The 23,956-nt window shown below is 40.5% G+C and overlaps 1 protein-coding gene across 1 annotated transcript in view; it reads right to left on the bottom strand.

Moving 5' to 3' along the window:
* Positions 1 to 834: 834 nt before the first annotated feature.
* Positions 835 to 23,956, bottom strand: part of NADK (NAD kinase) — a gene marked incomplete in the record, with an annotated part of 223,801 nt that continues 200,679 nt past the window's right edge. Inside the window, 1 exon segment of the mRNA XM_053690363.1 lies at positions 835 to 6,385. Within this exon segment, the coding sequence (XP_053546338.1) occupies positions 6,238 to 6,385 (148 nt within the window).

Raw genomic sequence — 23,956 nt, 5'->3', positions numbered from 1 at the left:
ATTTAACCCTTTGAGTGCTAATGACGGCGCTGAGCCGTCACAGAGTTTCTCACTCTGGTGCTAATGACGGCTCAGAGCCGTCATTAGCACTCTCCCACCTTGAGGCAGATCTGGGGGCTCCTTGCTGCTCCTACCCCTGTAGAGTGACAGGCATCGCCGGGGCTTCACGTGATGCGCAGTGACGTCACGCGCAATTACATGATGACGTCACCGCGCAACTTTATTTATACTTAACAATGTTAAGTATAGGAGGAGAGGGCATGCTGCTTAGAAGCCTGTATCTCAGGCATCTAAGCAGCTACAGACCCCCAAGACCCATTGTTGGAAAGGTAATCGCCTAACCTTTCCAACAGTGTAAGTCTTGGGGGTCTGTAAAAAAAAAAGTAAAAAAAAAAAAGTTTTCAAAAATTTCAAAAATAATAATAATAAAAAAAGTATTAGCACCCAGGTGGGAAATGGCTTAGCAGCCAAAGGGTTAAAATTGTATGTTCTGTCTGTATCATGAAAGAAAGATTTGGGGCTTTATGTGACTTTAAAGAAAACAGACTGAAGCGGAGGCCGGCTGGGGGAGACGCCCATACAGTAACTTTTTTTTAACCTAGAATGAATATTAAAAGCATGATGTACGTACGGCTCAATAAGGCATTTAATAAAATGAAATACATTTTTTTTGTTTACTGTCCCTTTAAGGGGTTAAACGTTCTACTTCTAAACTGTAAAAGTAATTAACAAAAACACATTTCTGTCCCTGGATGTAAATAACATAAGTTCTCAACCGTGCAATGAAACATTTATTTTGTTAAAAAAAATAGAATCTAAATTTGAAGGCATTAGTGACGTACGTAAATTTGCTTTATCATTTTATTGTTTCAATATAGAAAAGACAGAACAATCCATTAGAAAAAGAGAAAACTTGCAAAATGACAAACAATTAGAACACAAAATTGGAGATATTTTTTATGACGTTTCAAATAAATAAAAATCGTACAGATATTTTTTAAAAGTGCTATTTACCGTTATTCTTGATTTATTTATTTTTTTTCCTGTAAAGGGAAAACCTTTTGATAATAAACTTTTACCATATGAAATTTGCATTTGCTATATTAAAATATAGAGCATTTGGTTAAACGAGGGAGAATTAAAATGACTAAACCTTAGAACATATAAAAAAAAAAAGCTGATAAAGAATAAAAGGACACTAAAAATCACAATAAGTACAATAAAATCTTAACTGTCCCAGAATACATTAGAGACAGCATAAAGTCTTTTATTCTAACAGAGCTTGAAGCAAAGCAACGAAAGTTCCATAAATCTGTCTAAAAATGTGCAATATTTCCGTGCTATGGATCAGCTGACCACAGAGACCAATGAAAATGGCCAATAGATAAAAGAAAACATACACTAGAAATCTGCTCTATATAACTAAGTTTATGGGGGTCTACAGAAGTGTACCCCCATGTGGTGTGACCATAATAAGACATAACACATAAAAACTGAAAATGATTTTAGGGTAAAGGCCCTCTATAAAAATTATATATATATATATATATATATATATATATATATATATATATATATATATATATATATATATATATATATATACATATACATACATACACACACGCATACATACAGTGTGTGTATATATATATATTATTATTTTTTTTAATTTCCTTTTCAATTTTCTTTCTCTTATTACCGTATAGCCAGATGCCTACAATGCTTATGCAGCAAGCGTGTAATAATATTTTCATGGAAATTACTCAGATATCTCTGCTTTGACTGAATTTAGACGGCACTAGAGGGGACAATTTATATTATAAAAGACACAGTTTAAATCTATGACAAATAAACATTTATACAACATATCCGTATAGTTTTTTGGTATTTATGTCCGATTAAGTTAACTGAACACTATACTGCTATAACCGAGCAAGGAAGTCTGAGATAACTGCAATAGGAAAGGATTGAGGAATGCCTTAAACTCTTAGAAACACAAAGGGCTGCTTATTTTACATATTAGTTACTGGCTGGTGTTTTATGCTTACATAGATATAATGTGCATGTGTTTTCTAACACATTCGTGGCAGTGTCCCTTTAAGTAAAATGTGTGAATTAGTTCAGTCTTGTGGTTACACAGCTGTCTTTATAAAGGGACATCAAAGCCCTTTCACTTCTGTGTAAGAAAACAAAAGGTGCTCGTACCAAACTCCCTAAAAGCAAATTCTGTTATCTAGGTTTGCAAAATGCTGCAAATATTTAAAGGGACAGTCAAGTCAAAATTAAACTTTCATGATTCAGATAGGGAATGCAATTTTAAACAGTTTTCCAATTTGCTTTTATCATCAAATTTGCTTGTACTCTTGATATTCTTTATTGAAAGCTAAACCTAGGTAGGCTCAAACTGAATTAAAAACTGTTGTAAAATGCCTCTTATTCCAGTGCATTTTGACAGTTTAGGACAGTTAGACAATGCTAGTTCATGTGTGCAATATTAATAACATTGCACTCACTCACGTAGAGTTATTTAGGAGTCAGCACTGATTGGATAAAATGCATGTCTGTCAAAAGCACTGAGCTGAGTGGGCAGTCTTCAGAGGTTTAATAAAGGGATTATCTTTCTTTTAAAACAATACAAATTTTCAAGTAGACTGTCACTTTAATTTAAAAAACGTACAGGTTCCCCCCCGAGTCTCTAAAAATATTCAGAAAATGAATGGTAGAATTTCACTATTGATTACCAATAAAAAAATATATTTGTCTGTTCTGTTTTCCCTCATTTCTTATTTGATTCCTGCTTTTTTTCCCCCATTACTCAGAAACATGGGCAAATGTCCTGTTCTGCTAAAAATTAAAGAGACGCCCAGATGGATTAGAGCACCTGGGGAAATAGTTTATTATTTAGCTAGTGTATTTTTATTTATTTTTTCTATTTAAAATGGTGCATGTTGAAAATTACAAGCTTTTCAAATTTACTAATCAGTTGGCTTTAAATCTCTTGATGCGTTAAAGGGACAGTCTACTCAAAAATTGTTATTGTTTAAAAAGATAGGTAACGCCTTTACTACCCATTCCCCAGCTTTTCACAACCAACATTGTTAGATGAATATACTTTATAACATTTAAACCTCTACATTTCTGCCTGTTTCAAAGGCTCTATTGACAGCCTCTTAATCACGTTTTTGTATTTGCTTTTCACAACAGGAGACTGCTAGTTCATGTGGGCCATATAGATAACAATATGTTCGCGCCCGGGAAGTTAATTAAGAGTTAGCACAACACAGTACTAACTGCAAGTTTAAATAGTCACAGTCATGTGATCAGGGGGCTGCCTGTAGAGGCTTAGATACAAGGTAATCACAGAGGTAAAAAGTGTATTATTATAACTGTGTTGGTTATGCAAAACTGGGGAATGGATAATAAAGGGATTATCTATCTTTTAAAACAATAATAATTCTATTGTTTACTGTCCCTTTAATACGATTTCCACTAGGGTGCACTGTATCAGTTTTGAATCTGTACCATGAACACCTGATATAAATTAGAAGCTTGTAATGAAAATTTAGTTTTCAGCTCTAACAAAACCCATCAGACATAATACGTTCATGTCTGAATAAATAAAAATGAAAGGAATAATGGTTTTATTTCTAGCCATAAACGAGGAACATAAAATCATAAGAATATTAGTACTGGTACAAATTCCAAAATCCAAACATTCTGAAATCCAAACTTTTTAATTAATATTTTTTTAAAAATAAAAATGATCAAACATTAATATTTTTCCCTATCTGTAAGTCAGTCTTCTATACCTGTATCTTTGGTTTGTTTTTTTGTGTGTTCTAAAATGCAGATAATAGTTTATATTTATTTAAAACAACAAATATTACCGTTCTGATTATAGTACTGTACTATCGTTCTGATGGTACTATGTATACAAAAGTATCAAAAATAATCTAAAACTACCTTTAGGTTGCATGTATAAGATGTATTATGATGTAAATATTGCCTAAAAAAAATAAGATGTTGTTTACACTTGGTTCCATGCCCTCGTCACACTGTCCTATTTTAAAGATGCAAATATTCCAAAATCCAAACCTTTTTTCGGTCCCAAGCAGTTTGGATAAAGTATTTTCTACCTATATTCCACGGCACTGCTGTTCAAATCATTGAAAAATACAGAAATGGTTTAAAGACTGTCAAGTTATTAAAGTTTGCATGGTACTAAAAACCCAGAACAGCAAAGGACTACATTGTTTAAAAAAAACATATTGACCGTATATACCTGACCTATGTTGCTATGGTCAGAGCCCAGATGCAAATTTATAGCATGCTGCACGACAAGGAAAACCGCAGCAACCCATTAATATGTAGTATGCAATATAGACTCCCTAATGCTAAGTGAAAAAGTTTAATACACAAAGGTAAATTACAGGAGTTGCATGCAACATAATGAATGCATACAGAATCATTTTTACTATGCATAAACATTTTTATGGGGGACTTCATTTAGAGTTTAATGTCTTTATTTTCATGTTACTGGTGACTTAACGTAATGAAGGATTGTACTGAGGCAGCACTAAAACATTATGTTGAATAGCGTTTAGCACCAATGCACTGATTTAAAACATTCACAAACGTGCTGTAGAGTTGCTGATAACACTGTGTACAAGTGTAATTTACATTTTTACTTTATATTTGCATAAAAAAAAGAGAAAAACTGCATTTTCATATTGCGAGTGTTATACACAAGCACGGTGCAGTCACGCCTGATTCAATGCTCTGAGCAAACGGTTATAATCATATAACATAATGATAGTGCACAGCCATGAATCAATAAATCGTCTATATTCCCTATTAGTATGATGTCCTTTCTCGAAGCATACACATTATTAGTGCAGTATTATTATTTTCTTAACTATCTCTAGGGGCAGAGAGTTAACCCCTTGGTTGTCGCTTAGGACTGTGACACAGCCAAAGGGTTAAAGATAACAAAACATTGGAGATTACATTGCGCTTCCTGTTGTGCTGTTTATTAGACATTGCTTTTAAAAAGTGCAACATTTTAATGCAAAAGACTGTTCTGTTTAGAAACATTTCTAACGTCTATAAACAGAAGCAAACATAAACGCATTAAAATATCTCCCTATAAAGAATAATTGCCCGATCATCTTGTGAAACTGGCGGTTTAGCCACCACGTATTCGTTCATTTGACCCAAATTATATAATTTCACATACACTGCTTATATGACCATTTTTGCCATGCGGCAAAACTTGTGATTTTTGTGAAAATCTGAAAATGTTAGAACAAACATTGACACAAAAACATGGTTCAAAGACACGTGCAATACTTTGGTGTGGAAAATCAGAGGCAAGTGCTTCTAGTATGAAAAAACAAAGGAGCCGTTTTAATTTAATTACATTAATAATTAAAGCACCAGCAATGAACTGTAGCACTCTCTAGAAGTAACAAAATAAAGGAGGTTTCTGGCCAACATCGGGAACCTAACTTTATATTTGACGGACAGCTGGAATCATCCAAGGAAAGACTTAAATAACTCGTCTTTAATAGAAGGGGTCCAAACCTCAGTATTTACCTATTTGTTCTATCACACTGAATTCATGGGCTATTGAATGAAATCCACAATATCAAGACATCTGTTCATTGCAAACACGTTAAAATGTGTTTTTAGTCTTTAACTGTTGTTACGGCTATACCAGATACAGCGTTCACAAATGTAGGTGAATGTTCTCCTAGTGAGGAGACACAACGTTCATCATTTTAGGTGGATTTTCTCCTTGTGTGGAGAAGAATTTGCACTGGATATCGTTCCTATGGAATGCAGGAAGGTGCAAAGTGCCATACGTCTTCCACTTTCTATGCCCTGAAAATAATAAAACTTATAAAACAGACTTTGGAGCAAAAGAACAAATACATTTTGTAATTTTTTTCTCAGTTATGGGACAATTAATTATAAAATGTAAACAACTCTATGTAATAATTTTGTTATCTTTCATAAGAAACACAAATATAAATCTCTGTCTTAAAATCGTAAAGAGATATCACTAGTCTGATAAATAAAGGAAGCTGGTTATTTGCAGGTCAGTACTTTACAGTTGACGACTCTTAAAAAGTACTTATGCCAGCTTTGATCTGCTGTCCAAGATCAGGACGTTAAGAACCAATAGGACTGTTGGAAATGGAAGCGCATCCCATTCAATAAAGTCTTTGAAAACTAAAACTCTTCTTCTTCAGCTGTGAAATGGTTCTGCTTTTTTCGGACGTTCCAATGTAAACACTCAGCCAAACTGTCAAACCAATCATTAATCGGGTCCCGAAAGGAGATGGAAGGTACAGGGTAACAAGAGGTAGTGATGATAATACTGCAACAAGAAAAAAAAGAAAGAGAAAATGGATTAGAAAACAATCTTACATAGACATTAAACCCAGAATTTAAAAGGGACATTAAAGGGACACTGAACCCAAATTTTTTCTTTCGTGATTCAGATAGAGCATGCAATTTTAAGCAACTTTCTAATTTACACCCCTTTTATCAATTTTCCTTCTTTCTTTTGCTTTCTTTATTTGAAAAAGGCATTTAAGCTATTTTTTCAGAACCATGGAAAGCACTTGTTTATTGGTGGGTGAAATTATCAACAAATCAGCAAGAACAACCCAGTTTGTTTACCAAAAATAGGCCGGCATCAAACTTACTTTCTTGCATTTCAAATAAAGATACCAAGAGAATGAAGGCAATTTTATAATAGGAATCAATTAGAAAGTTGCTTAAAAACATAATTTATGCTTACCTGATAAATTCCTTTCTTCTGTTGTGTGATCAGTCCACGGGTCATCATTACTTCTGGGATATTAGCTGCTCCCCTACAGGAAGTGCAAGAGGATTCACCCAGCAGAGTTGCTATATAGCTCCTCCCCTCTACGTCACCTCCAGTCATTCGACCAAAGACCAACGAGAAAGGAGAAACCAAGGGTGTAGTGGTGACTGAATTATAATTTAAAAAATATGCACCTGCCTTAAAAACAGGGCGGGCCGTGGACTGATCACACAACAGAAGAAAGGAATTTATCAGGTAAGCATAAATTATGTTTTCTTCTGTTATGTGTGATCAGTCCACGGGTCATCATTACTTCTGGGATACCAATACCAAAGCAAAAGTACACGGATGACGGGAGGGATAGGCAGGCTCATTATACAGAAGGAACCACTGCCTGAAGAACCTTTCTCCCAAAAATAGCCTCCGAAGAAGCAAAAGTGTCAAATTTGTAAAATTTGGAAAAAGTATGAAGCGAAGACCAAGTTGCAGCCTTGCAAATCTGTTCAACAGAGGCCTCATTCTTAAAGGCCCAAGTGGAAGCCACAGCTCTAGTGGAATGAGCTGTAATTCTTTCAGGAGGCTGCTGTCCAGCAGTCTCATAGGCTAAACGTATTAAGCTACGAAGCCAAAAAGAGAGAGAGGTAGCCGAAGCTTTTTGACCTCTCCTCTGTCCAGAATAAACGACAAACAGGGAAGAAGTTTGGCGAAAATCTTTAGTTGCCTGCAAGTAGAACTTGAGGGCACGAACTACATCCAGATTGTGTAGAAGACGTTCCTTCTTTGAAGAAGGATTTGGACACAAGGATGGAACAACAATCTCTTGATTGATATTCCTGTTAGTGACTACCTTAGGTAAGAACCCAGGTTTAGTACGCAGAACTACCTTGTCTGAGTGAAAGATCAGATAAGGAGAATCACAATGTAGGGCTGATAACTCAGAGACTCTTCGAGCCGAGGAAATAGCCATTAAAAATAGAACTTTCCAAGATAACAATTTTATATCAATGGAATGAAGGGGTTCAAACGGAACACCCTGTAAAACGTTAAGAACTAAGTTTAAACTCCATGGCGGAGCAACAGTTTTAAACACAGGCTTGATCCTAGTTAAAGCCTGACAAAAGGCTTGGATGTCTGAATTTTCTGACAGACGCCTGTGAAACAAGATGGACAGAGCTGAAATCTGTCCCTTTAATGAGCTAGCCGATAAACCCTTTTCTAAACCTTCTTGTAGAAAAGACAATATCCTTGGAATCCTAACCTTACTCCAGGAGTAATCTTTGGATTCACACCAGTATAGGTATTTACGCCATATTTTATGGTAAATCTTTCTGGTAACAGGCTTCCTAGCCTGTATCAGGGTATCAATAACCGACTCAGAAAAACCACGTTTTGATAAAATCAAGCGTTCAATTTCCAAGCAGTCAGCTTCAGAGAAGTTAGACTTTGATGTTTGAATGGACCCTGAATCAGAAGGTCCTGTCTTAGAGGTAGAGACCAAGGCGGACAGGATGACATGTCCACTAGATCTGCATACCAAGTCCTGCGCGGCCATGCAGGCGCTATTAGAATCACTGATGCTTTCTCCTGTTTGATTTTGGCAATCAAACGAGGAAGCAGCGGGAAGGGTGGAAACACATAAGCCATCCTGAAGTTCCAAGGTGCTGTCAAAGCATCTATCAGAACCGCTCCCGGATCCCTGGATCTGGATCCGTAGCGAGGAGTTTGGCGTTCTGGCGAGACGCCATGAGATCTATCTCTGGTTTGCCCCAACGTTGAAGTATTTGGGCAAAGACCTCCGGATGAAGTTCCCACTCCCCCGGATGAAGAGTCTGGCGACTCAAGAAATCCGCCTCCCAGTTCTCCACTCCCGGGATGTGGATTGCTGACAGATGGCAAGAGTGAGACTCTGCCCAGCGAATTATCTTTGATACTTCTATCATTGCTAGGGAGCTTCTTGTCCCTCCTTGATGGTTGATGTAAGCTACAGTCGTGATGTTGTCCGACTGAAACCTGATGAACCCCCGAGTCTTTAACTGGGGCCAAGCTAGAAGGGCATTGAGAACTGCTCTCAATTCCAGAATGTTTATTGGCAGGAGACTTTCCTCCTGACTCCATTGTCCCTGAGCCTTCAGAGAATTCCAGACAGCGCCCCAACCTAGAAGGCTGGCGTCTGTTGTTACAATTGTCCAGTCCGGCCTGCTGAACGGCATCCCCCTGGACAGATGTGGCCGAGAAAACCACCATAGAAGAGAGTTTCTGGTCTCTTGATCCAGATTCAGAGTGGGGGACAAATCTGAGTAATCCCCATTCCACTGACTCAGCATGCACAATTGCAGCGGTCTGAGATGTAGGCGTGCAAAGGGAACTATGTCCATTGCAGCTACCATTAAGCCGATCACCTCCATGCATTGAGCTACTGACGGGAGTTGAATGGAATGAAGGACACGGCATGCATTTAGAAGCTTTGTTAATCTGTCTTCTGTCAGATAAATCTTCATTTCTACAGAATCTATAAGAGTCCCCAAGAATGGAACTCTTGTGAGAGGAAAGAGAGAACTCTTCTTTTCGTTCACTTTCCATCCGTGCGACCTTAGAAATGCCAGAACTAACTCTGTATGAGACTTGGCAGTTTGAAAGCTTGAAGCTTGTATCAGAATGTCGTCTAGGTACGGAGCTACTGAAATTCCTCGCGGTCTTAGTACCGCCAGAAGGGCACCCAGAACCTTTGTAAAGATTCTTGGAGCCGTAGCCAATCCGAATGGAAGGGCTACAAACTGGTAATGCCTGTTTAAGAAGGCAAACCTTAGATACCGGTAATGATCTTTGTGAATCGGTATGTGAAGGTAAGCATCCTTTAAATCCACTGTGGTCATGTACTGACCCTCTTGGATCATGGGTAAGATTGTCCGAATAGTTTCCATTTTGAACGATGGAACTCTTAGGAATTTGTTTAGGATCTTTAAATCCAAGATTGGCCTGAAAGTTCCCTCTTTTTTGGGAACCACAAATAGGTTTGAGTAAAACCCTTGTCCTTGTTCCGACCGCGGAACCGGATGGATCACTCCCATTAATAATAGATCTTGTACACAGCGTAGAAACGCGTCTTTCTTTATTTGGTTTGTTGACAACCTTGACAGATGAAATCTCCCTCTTGGGGGAGAGGATTTGAAGTCTAGAAGGTATCCCTGAGATATGATCTCTAGCGCCCAGGGATCCTGGACATCTCTTGCCCAAGCCTGGGCGAAGAGAGAGAGTCTGCCCCCCACTAGATCCGGTCCCGGATCGGGGGCCCTCGGTTCATGCTGTCTTTGGGACAGCAGCAGGTTTACTGGCCTGCTTGCCCTTGTTCCAGGACTGATTAGGCTTCCAGCCTTGTCTGTAACGAGCAACAGCTCCTCCCTGTTTTGGTGCAGTGGAAGTTGGCGCTGCTCCTGCTTTGAAATTCCGAAAGGGACGAAAATTAGACTGTCTAGCCTTAGCTTTGGCTTTGTCTTGAGGTAGGGCGTGGCCCTTACCTCCTGTAATGTCAGCAATAATTTCTTTCAAACCGGGCCCAAATAAAGTTTGCCCCTTGAAAGGTATACTAAGTAATTTGGACTTAGAAGTTACATCAGCCGACCAGGATTTTAGCCACAGCGCTCTGCGTGCCTGAATGGCGAATCCTGAATTCTTAGCCGTAAGTTTGGTTAAATGTACTACGGCCTCCGAAATGAATGAATTAGCTAGTTTAAGGACTCTAAGCCTGTCCGTAATGTCGTCCAGCGTAGCTGAACTAAGGTTCTCTTCCAGAGACTCAATCCAAAATGCTGCCGCAGCCGTGATCGGCGCGATGCATGCAAGGGGTTGTAATATAAAACCTTGTTGAATAAACATTTTCTTAAGGTAACCCTCTAATTTTTTATCCATAGGATCTGAAAAAGCACAGCTATCCTCCACCGGGATAGTGGTACGCTTAGCTAAAGTAGAAACTGCTCCCTCCACCTTAGGGACCGTTTGCCATAAGTCCCGTGTGGTGGCGTCTATTGGAAACATCTTTCTAAATATTGGAGGGGGTGAGAACGGCACACCGGGTCTATCCCACTCCTTAGTAACAATTTCAGTTAATCTCTTAGGTATAGGAAAAACGTCAGTACTCGCCGGTACCGCAAAGTATTTATCCAACCTACACATTTTCTCTGGTATTGCAACAGCGTTACAATCGTTGAGAGCTGCTAAAACCTCCCCTAGTAATACACGGAGGTTTTCCAATTTAAATTTAAAATTTGAAATATCTGAATCCAATCTGTTTGGATCAGAACCGTCACCTACAGAATGAAGCTCTCCGTCCTCATGCTCTGCAAGCTGTGACGCAGTATCAGACATGGCCCTAGAATTATCAGCGCACTCTGTTCTCACCCCAGAGTGATCACGCTTGCCTCTTAGTTCTGGTAATTTAGCCAAAACTTCAGTCATAACAGTAGCCATATCTTGTAATGTTATCTGTAATGGCTGCCCAGATGTACTAGGCGCCATAATATCACGCACCTCCCGGGCGGGAGATGCAGGTACTGACACGTGAGGCGAGTTAGTCGGCATAACTCTCCCCTCGCTGTTTGGTGAAATTTGTTCAATTTGTACAGATTGGCTTTTATTTAAGGTAGCATCAATACAGTTAGTACATAAATTTCTATTGGGCTCCACCTTGGCATTGGAACAAATGACACAGGTATCTTCCTCTGAATCAGACATGTTTAACACACTAGCAATAAACATGCAACTCGGTTACAATTTTATTTAATAAAAACGTACTGTGCCTCAAGAAGCACTAAACGATTAAATGACAGTTGAAATAATGAACTGAAAAACAGTTATAGCATCACTCTTAACAAACAACACAACTTTTTAGCAAAGGTTTGTTCCCATTAGTAAAATAACACTAATTAAATTTTAAACAACGTTTAAAATCACAGTCACTATATAAGTCTCACAGCTCTGCTGAGAGAATCTACCTCCCTTCAAAGAAGTTTGAAGACCCCTGAGTTCTGTTAGAGATGAACCGGATCATGCAGAAAAACTGACTGGAAATTTTTGATGCGTAGCAAAGAGCGCCAAAAACGGCCCCTCCCTCTCACACACAGCAGTGAGAGAGAAACGAAACTGTCATAATTAACACAAGCAAACTGCCAAGTGGAAAATAATGCCCAAATACTTATTCACTCAGTACCTCATTAATGCAAACGATTCTACATTCCAGCAAAAACGTTTAACATGAAAAATACCTAATAAAAGGTTTAATGTACTTTTACCGAGTAATTCCGGTGAAATACCATCCCCAGAATACTAAAGTGTAGAGTATACATACATGTTCATTATAACGGTATGGCAGGATTTTTTCATCAATTCCATTCAGAAAATAACAACTGCGACATACCTCAATGCAGATTCAACTGCCCGCTGTCCCCTGATCTGAAGCTTTTACCTCCCTCAGATGGCCGAGAAACAGCAATATGATCTTAACTACTCCGGTTAAAATCATAAGAAAAACTCTGGTAGATTCTTCTTCAAACTCTGCCAGAGAGGTAATAACACGCTCCGGTGCTATTGTAAAATAACAAACTTTTGATTGAAGTTCTAAAAACTAAGTATAATCACCATAGTCCTCTCACACCTCCTATCTAGTCTTTGGGTGCAAGAGAATGACTGGGGGTGACGTAGAGGGGAGGAGCTATATAGCAACTCTGCTGGGTGAATCCTCTTGCACTTCCTGTAGGGGAGCAGCTAATATCCCAGAAGTAATGATGACCCGTGGACTGATCACACATAACAGAAGAAATTGCATGCTCTATCTGAATCACAAAAGAAAAAAATTGGGTTCAGTGTCCCTTTAATGGTTCAGACAGAACATGCAATTGTAAACAACTTTCCAATTGAATTCTATTATTAGCTCTCAGTATTGCATTTCTGCTTTAACAAAAGGATACCAAAAGAATGAAGCAAACTTGAGTTCTTAAAGGGTCAGTAAACCTTAAAAATAATGTTATATAATTCTGCACATAGTGCAGAATTATATAACATTATATTAGCCAAACTTTGTAAATCATAATATTCCCTTTTTATTTTGTAAAAATACAGCTGTTTAACAGACCCGCTATTTGTACTCTGCTGAGCGGGTCTGTTGTTTTTACTGAGCGCATCGGGCCAGCTGTATAGTCACTGCCTGGCCCGACCGCGCCATTAGACACAGTGCAGCTCGCTCCTGCTGTCAGACAGAGCGGGAGCGAGCTGCACTGTGTCTAATGGCGCGGTCGGGCCGGGCTGTGACTATACAGCTGGCCCGATGCGCTCAGTAAAAACAACAGACCCGCTCAGCAGAGTACAAATAGCGGGTCTGTTAAACAGCGGTATTTTTACAAAATAAAAAGGGAATATTATGATTTACAAAGTTTGGCTAATATAATGTTATATAATTCTGCACTATGTGCAGAATTATATAACATTATTTTTAAGGTTTACTGTCCCTTTAAGTAAATTGGAAAGTTGTTTGGGGAAAAAAAAACGTGTTTCTTTTCCCCTTAATTCCCTATCAAATGTTAAACTACGCATAATGAAAAAGCTTTCATTATCTAATTTGCCTACCTTTGTGTTATTTAAAATTATGGTAAATACTAGCGTTTTTGAAACGCTAGGATTTACCAGTGCTACAAATAAAGGGGAGTTTAAGTCATGGCAGGTTATGCCAACCTGAGCTCCACTGGCTGCCCAAGGCAAAACGCTATTTTCCCAATGAGGTGATGTTTTCACCTCTTAGCCAATAGCTTGCTAACCATACAGCATATTGTCAATTGGCCCACATGGCTATTGGCTAAGATGTGAAAACGTCACCTCATTTAAAATATAGTGTTTTACGGTGGGAGGCCAGAGGCGCTCAGCATAAACAACTGCAGGCAAATAAAGGAACTAAGCATGAAGCTTTTTATACCTGTTTATTTGTAGCACTGGTAAATTCTAGCGTTTCAAAAGCATTAGGATTTACCATCACTTTAAACCTGAATATGGGAGCTTTTCCAATGCCCCTAGAGAAACTCAAACCCCAGTTATTGTATATTCTACACAGTGATGGTTCAATCAGAACAGGAGCTCAGTTATATCTCTCTTTAATTGGCCACTGCAAAAAGAGACAAGATAACACTCAATGAGCTGTGGCCCTAAACGGCAAATCAATTCAAATTTTACCAACAAAATGACTGTTTCTCCAACATTGGTGTGCCCGGTCCACGGCGTCATCCTTACTTGTGGGAATATCTCTTCCCCAACAGGAAATGGCAAAGAGTCCCAGCAAAGCTGGCCATATAGTCCCTCCTAGGCTCTGCCCACCCCAGTCATTCTCTTTGCCGTTGCACAGGCAACATCTCCACGGAGATGGTTAAGAGTATGTGGTGTTTAGTTGTAGTTTTTTTATTCTACTATCAAGAGTTTGTTATTTTAAAATAGTGCTGGTATGTACTATTTACTCTGAAACAGAAAAAGATGAAGATTTCTGTTTGTGAGAGGAAGATGATTTTAGCAGACAGTAACTAAAATCGATTGCTGTTTCCACATAGGACTGTTGAGATGAAGTAACTTCAGTTGGGGGAAACAGTTAGCAGACTTTTCTGCTTAAGGTATGACTAGCCATATTTCTAACAAGACTGTGTAATGCTGGAAGGCTGTCATTTCCCCTCATGGGGACTGGTAAGCCATTTTCTTAGTCTCAAACAGAATAAAGGGCTTAATATGGGCTATAAAACTGGTAGACACTTTTATGGGCTAAATCGATTGCTTTATTTGGACATTTTATACATGTTTATGCTGATAATTCACACTTATAAACTTGGGGAACGTTTTTTAACGTCAGGCACTATGTTAGACACCTTTTCCAGTCAGGAAGGGCCTTCCCAGTTGTAGGCTGAGCCTCATTTTCGCGCCATTACTGCACAGTTGTTTTTGAGTGCAAGACATGCAGATGCATGTGTGAGGACCTGAAAGTAGTTGGAAAAGTTCCTAGAAGGCGTCATTTGGTATCGTATTCCCCTCTGGGCTTGGTAAAGTCACAGCAAAGGCTGTAGCTGGGACTGTATAGGGGTTAAATCTGTAACCGGCTCCGGTTTCGTTATTTTAAGGGTTAAAGCTCTGAAAATTGGTGTGCAATACTTTTAATGCTTTAAGACACTGTGGTGAAATTTTGGTAAATTTTGAACAATTCCTTCATATATTTTCACATATTCAGTAATAAAGTGTGCTCTGTTTAAAATTTAAAGAGACAGTAACGGTTTTGTTTTAAAACGGTTTTTGTGCTTTATTGACAAGTTTAAGCCTGTTTAACATGTCTGTGCCTTCAGATAAGCTATGTTCTATATGTATGAAAGCCAATGTGTCTCCCCTTTCAAAATTGTGTGATAATTGTGCCATAGCGTCCAAACAAAGTAAGGACAGTACTGCCACAAATAATGAAATTGCCCAAGATGATTCCTCAGATGAAGGGAGTAGACATGGTTCTACATCATCTCCTTCTGTGTCTACGCCAGTTTTGCCCACTCAGGAGGCCCCTAGTACTTCTAGCGCGCCAATGCAACAATTGACGGCTGTAATGGATAACTCCATAGCAAATATTTTATCCAAAATGCCTGCATATCAGAGAAAGCGCGATTGCTCTGTTTTAAACACTGAAGAGCAGGAGGGCGCTGATTATAATTGTTCTGTCATACCCTCACACCAATCTGAAGGGGCCATGAGGGAGGTTTTGTCAGATGGGGAAATTTCAGATTCAGGAAAAATTTCTCAACAGGCTGAACCTGATGTTGTGACATTTAAATTTAAATTAGAACATCTCCGCGCACTGTTTAAGGAGGTGTTATCTACTCTGGATGATTGTGACAACTTGGTCATTCCAGAAAAATTATGCAAGATGGACAAGTTCCTAGAGGTTCCGGTGCACCCCGACGCTTTTCCTATACCCAAGCGGGTGGCGGACATAGTGAATAAGGAGTGGGAGAAGCCCGGCATACCTTTTGTTCCCCCTCCTATATTTAAGAAATTATTTCCTATGGTCGACCCCAGAAAGGACTTATGGCAGACAGTCCCTAAGGTCGAGGGAGCAGTTTCTACTCTAAACAAGCGCACTACTATTCCTATCGAAGATAGTTGTGCTTTCAAAGATCCTATGGATAAAAAATTGGAAGGTTTGCTTAAAAAGATTTTTGTACAGCAAGGTTACCTTCTACAACCCATTTCGTGCATTGTTCCTGTCACTACAGCAGCGTGGTTCTGGTTCGAGGAACTAGAAAAGTCGCTCAGTAGAGAGACTCCATATGAGGAGGTTATGGACAGAGTTCACGCACTTAAGTTGGCTAACTCTTTTATTTTAGATGCCGCTTTGCAATTAGCTAGATTAGCGGCGAAAAATTCAGGGTTTGCAATTGTGGCGCGCAGAGCGCTTTGGCTTTTCAGGAACAGACCGGCCTCTAATTCTGCATCCTCTAAGCAAGAGGGTAATGCCTCACAGTCCAAACCAGCCTGGAAACCGATGCAAGGCTGGAACAAGGGTAAGCAGACCAAGAAGCCTGCTACCGCTAACAAAACAGCATGAAGGAGTAGCCCCCGATCCGGGACCGGATCTAGTGGGGGGCAGACTCTCTCTCTTTGCTCAGGCTTGGGCAAGAGATGTTCAGGATCCCTGGACGCTAGAAATAGTTTCTCAGGGTTATCTTCTGGAATTCAAGGAACTACCCCCAAGGGGAAGGTTCCACATGTCTCACTTATCCTCAAACCAAATAAAGAGACAGGCGTTCTTACATTGTGTAGAAGACCTGCTAAAGATGGGAGTGATACTCCCAGTTCCAATGACGGAACAAGGAATGGGATTTTACTCAAATCTGTTTGTAGTTCCCAAAAAAAGAGGGAACCTTCAGACCAATTCTGGATTTAAAGATCCTAAACAAATTTCTCAGGGTACCATCGTTCAAAATGGAAACCATTCGAACGACTCTACCCACTATCCAGGAAGGTCAATTTATGACTACCGTGGATCTAAAGGATGCGTACCTACATATTCCTATCCACAAAGAACATCATCAGTTCCTAAGGTTCGCCTTTCTGGACAAACATTACCAGTTTGTGGCCCTCCCATTCGGATTAGCCACTGCTCCAAGGATTTTCACAAAGGTACTCGGGTCCCTTCTAGCGGTTCTAAGACCGAGGGGCATTGCAGTAGTACCATACTTGGACGACATTCTAATACAAGCGTCGTCCCTTTCAAAGGCAAAGGCTCATACAGACATCGTTCTGGCCTTTCTCAGATCTCACGGATGGAAGGTGAACATAGAAAAAAGTTCTCTGTCTCCGTCAACAAGAGTTCCCTTCCTGGGAACAATAATAGATTCCTTAGAAATGAGGATCTTTCTGACAGATGTCAGAAAGTCAAAACTTCTAAGCGCTTGTCAAGTTCTTCATTCTGTTCCACGTCCTTCCATAGCTCAGTGCATGGAAGTAGTAGGGTTGATGGTTGCAGCAATGGACATAGTTCCTTTTGCGCGAATTCATCTAAGACCATTACAACTGTGCATGCTGAAACAGTGGAATGGGGACTATACAGACTTGTCTCCAGTGATTCAAGTAGATCAGAAGACCAGAGATTCACTCCGTTGGTTGATATCCCTGGACCACCTATCCCAGGGAATGAGCTTCCGCAGACCAGAGTGGGTCATTGTCACGACCGACGCCAGTCTAGTGGGCTGGGGTGTGGTCTGGGAATCCCTGAAAGCTCAGGGACTATGGTCTCGGGAAGAGTCTCTTCTCCCGATAAACATTCTGGAACTAAGAGCGATATTCAGTGCTCTCAGGGCTTGGCCTCAGCTTGCAAAGGCCAGATTCATAAGATTCCAATCAGACAACATGACGACTGTTGCGTATATCAATCATCAGGGGGGAACAAGGAGTTCCCTGGCGATGAAAGAAGTAACCAAAATAATACAATGGGCGGAGAATCACTCCTGCCATCTATCTGCGATCCACATCCCAGGTGTGGAAAACTGGGAAGCGGATTATCTGAGTCGTCAGACATTCCATCCGGGGGATCGGGAACTCCACCCGGAGATTTTTGCCCAGTTGACTCAATTATGGGGCATTCCAGACATGGATCTGATGGCGTCTCGTCAGAACTTCAAGGTTCCTTGCTACGGGTCCAGATCCAGGGATCCCAAGGCGACTCTAGTGGATGCACTAGTAGCGCCTTGGACCTTCAACCTAGCTTATGTGTTCCCACTGTTTCCTCTCATTCCCAGGCTGGTAGCCAGGATCAAACAGGAGAGGGTCTCGGTGATCTTGATAGCTCCTGCGTGGCCACGCAGGACTTGGTATGCAGACCTGGTGAATATGTCATTAGTTCCACCATGGAAGCTACCTTTGAGACAGGACCTTCTTGTTCAGGGTCCATTCGAACATCCAAATCTGGTCTCCCTCCAGCTGACGGCTTGGAGATTGAACGCTTGATTCTATCAAAGCGTGGGTTTTCAGATTCGGTGATTGATACTCTGGTTCAGGCCAGAAAACCGGTAACTAGAAAGATTTACCATAAAATATGGAAAAGATATATCTGCTGGTGTGAATCCAAGGGATTCCCTTGGAATAAGGTAAAAATTCCTAAGATTCTTTCCTTTCTGCAAGAAGGTTTGGAAAAAGGATTATCTGCGAGTTCTCTAAAGGGACAGATTTCTGCTTTATCTGTCTTACTACACAAACGACTGGCAGCTATGCCAGATGTTCAAGCATTTGTTCAGGCTCTGGTTAGGATCAAGCCTGTTTACAGACCTTTGACTCCTCCCTGGAGTTTAAATCTAGTTCTTTCAGTTCTTCAAGGGGTTCCGTTTGAACCTCTACATTCCATAGATATTAAGTTGTTATCTTGGAAAGTTTTGTTTTTGGTTGCTATTTCTTCTGCTAGAAGAGTTTCAGAGTTATCTGCTCTGCAGTGTTCTCCGCCCTATCTGGTGTTCCATGCAGATAAGGTGGTTTTGCGTACTAAGCCTGGTTTTCTTCCAAAGGTTGTTTCTAACAAAAATATTAACCAGGAGATAGTTGTACCTTCTTTGTGTCCGAATCCAGTTTCAAAGAAGGAACGTTTGTTACACAATTTGGACGTAGTCCGTGCTCTAAAATTCTATTTAGAAGCTACAAAAGATTCCAGACAAACATCTTCTCTGTTTGTCGTCTATTCTGGTAAAAGGAGAGGTCAAAAAGCGACTTCTACCTCTCTTTCCTTTTGGCTTAAAAGCATCATCCGATTGTCTTACGAGACTGCCGGACGGCAGCCTCCTGAAAGAATCACAGCTCACTCCACTAGGGCTGTGGCTTCCACATGGGCCTTCAAGAACGAGGCTTCTGTTGATCAGATATGTAAGGCAGCGACTTGGTCTTCACTGCACACTTTTGCCAAATTTTACAAATTTGATACTTTTGCTTCTTCGGAGGCTATTTTTGGGAGAAAGGTTTTGCAAGCTGTGGTGCCTTCCGTTTTGGTAACCTGATTTGCTCCCTCCCTTCATCCGTGTCCTAAAGCTTTGGTATTGGTTCCCACAAGTAAGGATGACGCCGTGGACCGGACACACCAATGTTGGAGAAAACAGAATTTATGCTTACCTGATAAATTACTTTCTCCAACGGTGTGTCCGGTCCACGGCCCGCCCTGGTTTTTTAATCAGGTCTGATGAATTATTTTCTCTAACTACAGTCACCACGGTACCATATGGTTTCTCCTATATTTTTCCTCCTGTCCGTCGGTCGAATGACTGGGGTGGGCGGAGCCTAGGAGGGACTATATGGCCAGCTTTGCTGGGACTCTTTGCCATTTCCTGTTGGGGAAGAGATATTCCCACAAGTAAGGATGACGCCGTGGACCGGACACACCGTTGGAGAAAGTAATTTATCAGGTAAGCATAAATTCTGTTTTTAAATGCTTTCAAAACCATCTAATTCTAGTGATTTTAATGCTTAGCACATGGCATAAATTATTCTTACTTGATCATTTTCTTTTCTTTAGATGAAGAGTCCACAGCTGCATTCATTACTTTTGGGAATTCAGAAACTGGCCACCAGGAGGAGGCAGACACCCCAGCCAAAGGCTTAAATACCCCTCCCACTTCCCTCATCCCCCAGTCATTCTGCCGAAAAACAAGGAACAGTAGAAGAAATATCAAGGTGAAAAGGTGCCAGAAGAACAAAACAGACACCCCACAGAATATATACGGGCGGGGAGCTGTGGACTCTTTCTATCTGAAGAAAAGAAAATTATCAGGTAAGCATAATTTATGTTTTTCTTCATAAATGGAGTCCACAGCTGCATTCATTACTTTTGGGAAAACAATACCCAAGCTATAGAGGACACTGAATGCGAAAACGGGAGGGTACAAAAGGCGGCCCTTTCTGAGGGCACCATACCTGAAAACCCTACCCAGCAAAAACCCCGCTTTGTCCGAAGCCGAGAAAACTTTGAAAAAAGGACACTGACCCACAGAAGGTCACAAGCCTTGCTAGAGACCCAGAAAAGACTCGACTGAGCCAACACGCCTCGGGGAGACACCATCGCCCAACAGTCAGTCCCCCACAACACACCCCTTACGAAAGAAAGAAATCAACAACCGTAAACTCCCAAAAAAAAGAGAACACAGAGAAACCAGACAAGGATACCCAGGAGACCCTAAATAGGGTACAACAAGTTTTAAATAAAATAAGGAAAAACTCCAGAATCAAGTCAAGTTTACAGAGACCAAAAACCAGTCCTGAGAAACAAAGGGAGGCAACGCCCAGACCCCAAAGAAGTCCACAAGATTAGAACCGGGATCCAAAACAGAGAAGAAAACTCCTAGTACAGTGCAAACACACCCTTATATAACAACTGAAGACAAAGTCCTCAAGTCGCAAGGAACTCAGAATATCAAGATACCCAGAGACAAAAAACGTGCCACAAACCCAGATAGAAAACGCCTGCATGAAGCACACGCAATAGTCATACCAGGATGACTTGTAAAGTAAAGAGCAGTTGATATAGATTTGATAAACATACACTTCCCAGCAATGGGAATCAAACCTGAGTTGCCAACAGACCTAAGCTGTTGCTCTAACCATTATACCAGATCAGAGCACTAACCCCACACACAACACAGGCTATCCACAAGCCACCAAAGCTACTCGCATAACTGGAACATGGAGAAGCTCACCGTACCTCAAGACCCAAGGACAAACCCCAGATCCTTCTCCCAACACCAGACCAGCCCAGTGCCAGGCAGATCTGACAAGCAGGGGAACAAAAAGACCCCAATCTCCGGCCCAGAAAAAGGACAGAATGGGACGGACCTATCCACCCCAATAGTGTTCGGGTGCTCCTAGAGTTGAAAGGAGAAATGCAGTAGATCGCCATAAGACCTAGCACGATACTAATGACAGTCACAACACGGAGACTTCAATCTCAACAGATGGAACAGAACAACCCACTATAGGGTAAAATACCTGTTCCATCACCTGCCCACAAGACAGGACAGTCAACTTCCCAAGAGAGGAAATTCCGCCTCCTAAAGGAGAACAAAACAACTCCCAAGGGGGAGAGCACAGAGAACATCAGTGCACAAGCCCCAAACAGGAAGCCGTAGCCTGATGAAACAAAAGCTGAATGAAAATCATCCAGACGCCACGAAACACAGAAGAACTCCCAATGAAGGAGAGAACTCATCATTCAAAGGACAGGACAGACCAAAAGGAGCGTATACAAAAACGCACAGATCCTGACCAAACTGCAAGCAGCTCAACTAACTAGACCATAAGTCATAGCCAATGTTTCCTGGAAAAACTGGAACGCACTGAACCAGCCACAGAATCATAAATTTCAGGACATCCGAAAAAATCCAAAACAAAAATTATTGGCCCGAGCCTCCCAGGGAACACAAATACCCCTTCTGAAAACAGACCTCATAGGGGAATGACCGGGCTAACCCGGAAAAACGGAAAACAAGAGTCACTCGAAAATTCCCAACCCAAAGGAAGAGAATACCCCTTGCAGGAGTCCAGCACTCCAAAAGGAGCTAGAGCACAACAGAGTCGCTACAAGACTCTAGAGCCCAAAAGGCGTGCAGAGCACCACCAAGACATCCAAGACTAAGGGAAAACATTGAGGACCCAGTCGTCCGTAAAGGGAGTAGAACAAGACTAGAGCAAACTGCCAGTGTGCCTCTAAACGTCTCCATAAACACCTCAGAGTACGAACCAGAGGAACTCACCTAAGGAAAAGAATGCAAAGCATCCCAAGCCCGGCAGAAAAACCCCCTAAGCAAAGCTTTGAGAAGGAGACAACTCCCAAAAACAGGACGACCTCAGGCCCTCCCAGAAGGCGGCTAAACCGCAAAGAATAACACCCATAAAGGCAAAACTGCCAGGAACCGGCGGCAAGGAGGCCCTAAATCCACCAAACCTTCACCCACGCAGGAAGGAACCCTCTAAGTCCTGACAGACATCAGAAAGGAGTGAGTTTGTCGCAGCAGAACTCCACTGAATCCCAGATGACCAGCTAAAAAGGCTAATTAATTATTTTATTACAACAAATGAACAATGGCACTACTCTGGCTTTTCCCCTTGATTTTTAATATATAGTTCAAAGTATTCTATAAATAATCACTGCTAGTTAGGAGGAAATTAGCTCTGAAATCTATAAATGGATCAGATCAATCCACATAAATATTGAATCCGCTGTTATGTATTGCTTGATGTAAATATTGTGTGCAGATAATGTGGAAATATATTCTCCACTCATGTACAATTAACTTATTACTGCTCTCTGGAAGGTGCAGTCAGGTCAGCATGAAGCAAAGAAAAATTATTGATACTTACTTTGAAACGACAAATATATAATGTCAAGACTGATAGATTAGCTGAACTGATCTTACTTGAAACCCTCATGAAGGGGTAAATAATGAATATGGTTGATACTCACTATTATGCAATATGTAGGACCCACATGAGGTATGTGTGTAATGCTTAAACACATGTATTATTGAATCAACCCTTCATTACAGGCGTAATATGTTTAAAGTATACATTGTACACTTTATAGGGATAATACCCATTAGTTTCAGCTGCTTGAACTTGATACAGTTTAGAAATTGTTGGCATAACCTTTATTACCAGCAGTTGTGATGAATTTGAAAATTAAGTATTGGTTGGTTACATATTATAACAAAGTAAATTAAAGCATGAACACTATCGAGACCAACCTCTCTTACAGTTAATTCTATAATGCAACTGCTATAACAGTGATATGTAAAATGCTGAATTAATTTCCAACATATGTGCAATTGTCACGCTGTGCAATTATATAATGACCTCAGTCCGGTATGTCTTTGAATACCAGAAGAGCTTATACTTGTAGCCAGTCATAAAAGCGGTCTAGTTATGTAGCCTGTTTGAGACACTCCAGTATCGCTTGCCGATTTGAATGTAAACCTTGTACTAGAGAGCCGGTTCATTCAGTACAGTAGGGATCATTTGGTAAAATATCAATTTAATATAGACTAGAGCTCTGTGTTAGCAACCATCTGTTATACTACATAAGTCTGGCACAACCCAGGCTAATGAAGACTGAACCAATCCTCCACGTCACATAACCCTTAGGTCCTTCCAGAACGCTCAGCAGAACTTGTAAATTAAAAACAAGAATAATAATAATGAAAAGCACTCGGCACATTAACCAGATCAGTAAGGCAGAACAGACGCCAAAAGTCTGAAACCGGGACAGAAGGATCTGAACCCAAGCAGGACTAGCCTGCAACCAAGGCCTCAGATATTCACCCCCAGAGGGAGAATAAACGGCAGATAAACATTCTAGAACAAACTTCCGTAGAAGTAAACAGTGTGATCAAAAAGGTCGCGAGTATCTATTACAGAAAATAAAATTCCTGAAGGAAAAATAAAACAAACATGAGCTGTAATCAAACATTCACCGGAGTGAATAAAAAACAAACGGCAACCCGTAGGCTATCGCCCAATAAGAACAGACACACCAGCAGGACAGGGACCCTGTTCTTCCAAGCTCAGAACTGAAAAAAAGATACTCAACAAAAA

This window comes from Bombina bombina, chromosome 8 (assembly GCF_027579735.1).
Source record: "Bombina bombina isolate aBomBom1 chromosome 8, aBomBom1.pri, whole genome shotgun sequence".
Lineage (NCBI taxonomy): Eukaryota > Metazoa > Chordata > Amphibia > Anura > Bombinatoridae > Bombina > Bombina bombina.
Note: the sequence above shows the minus strand (reverse complement) of the source record. Positions and strands in the feature narration are given on the sequence as shown.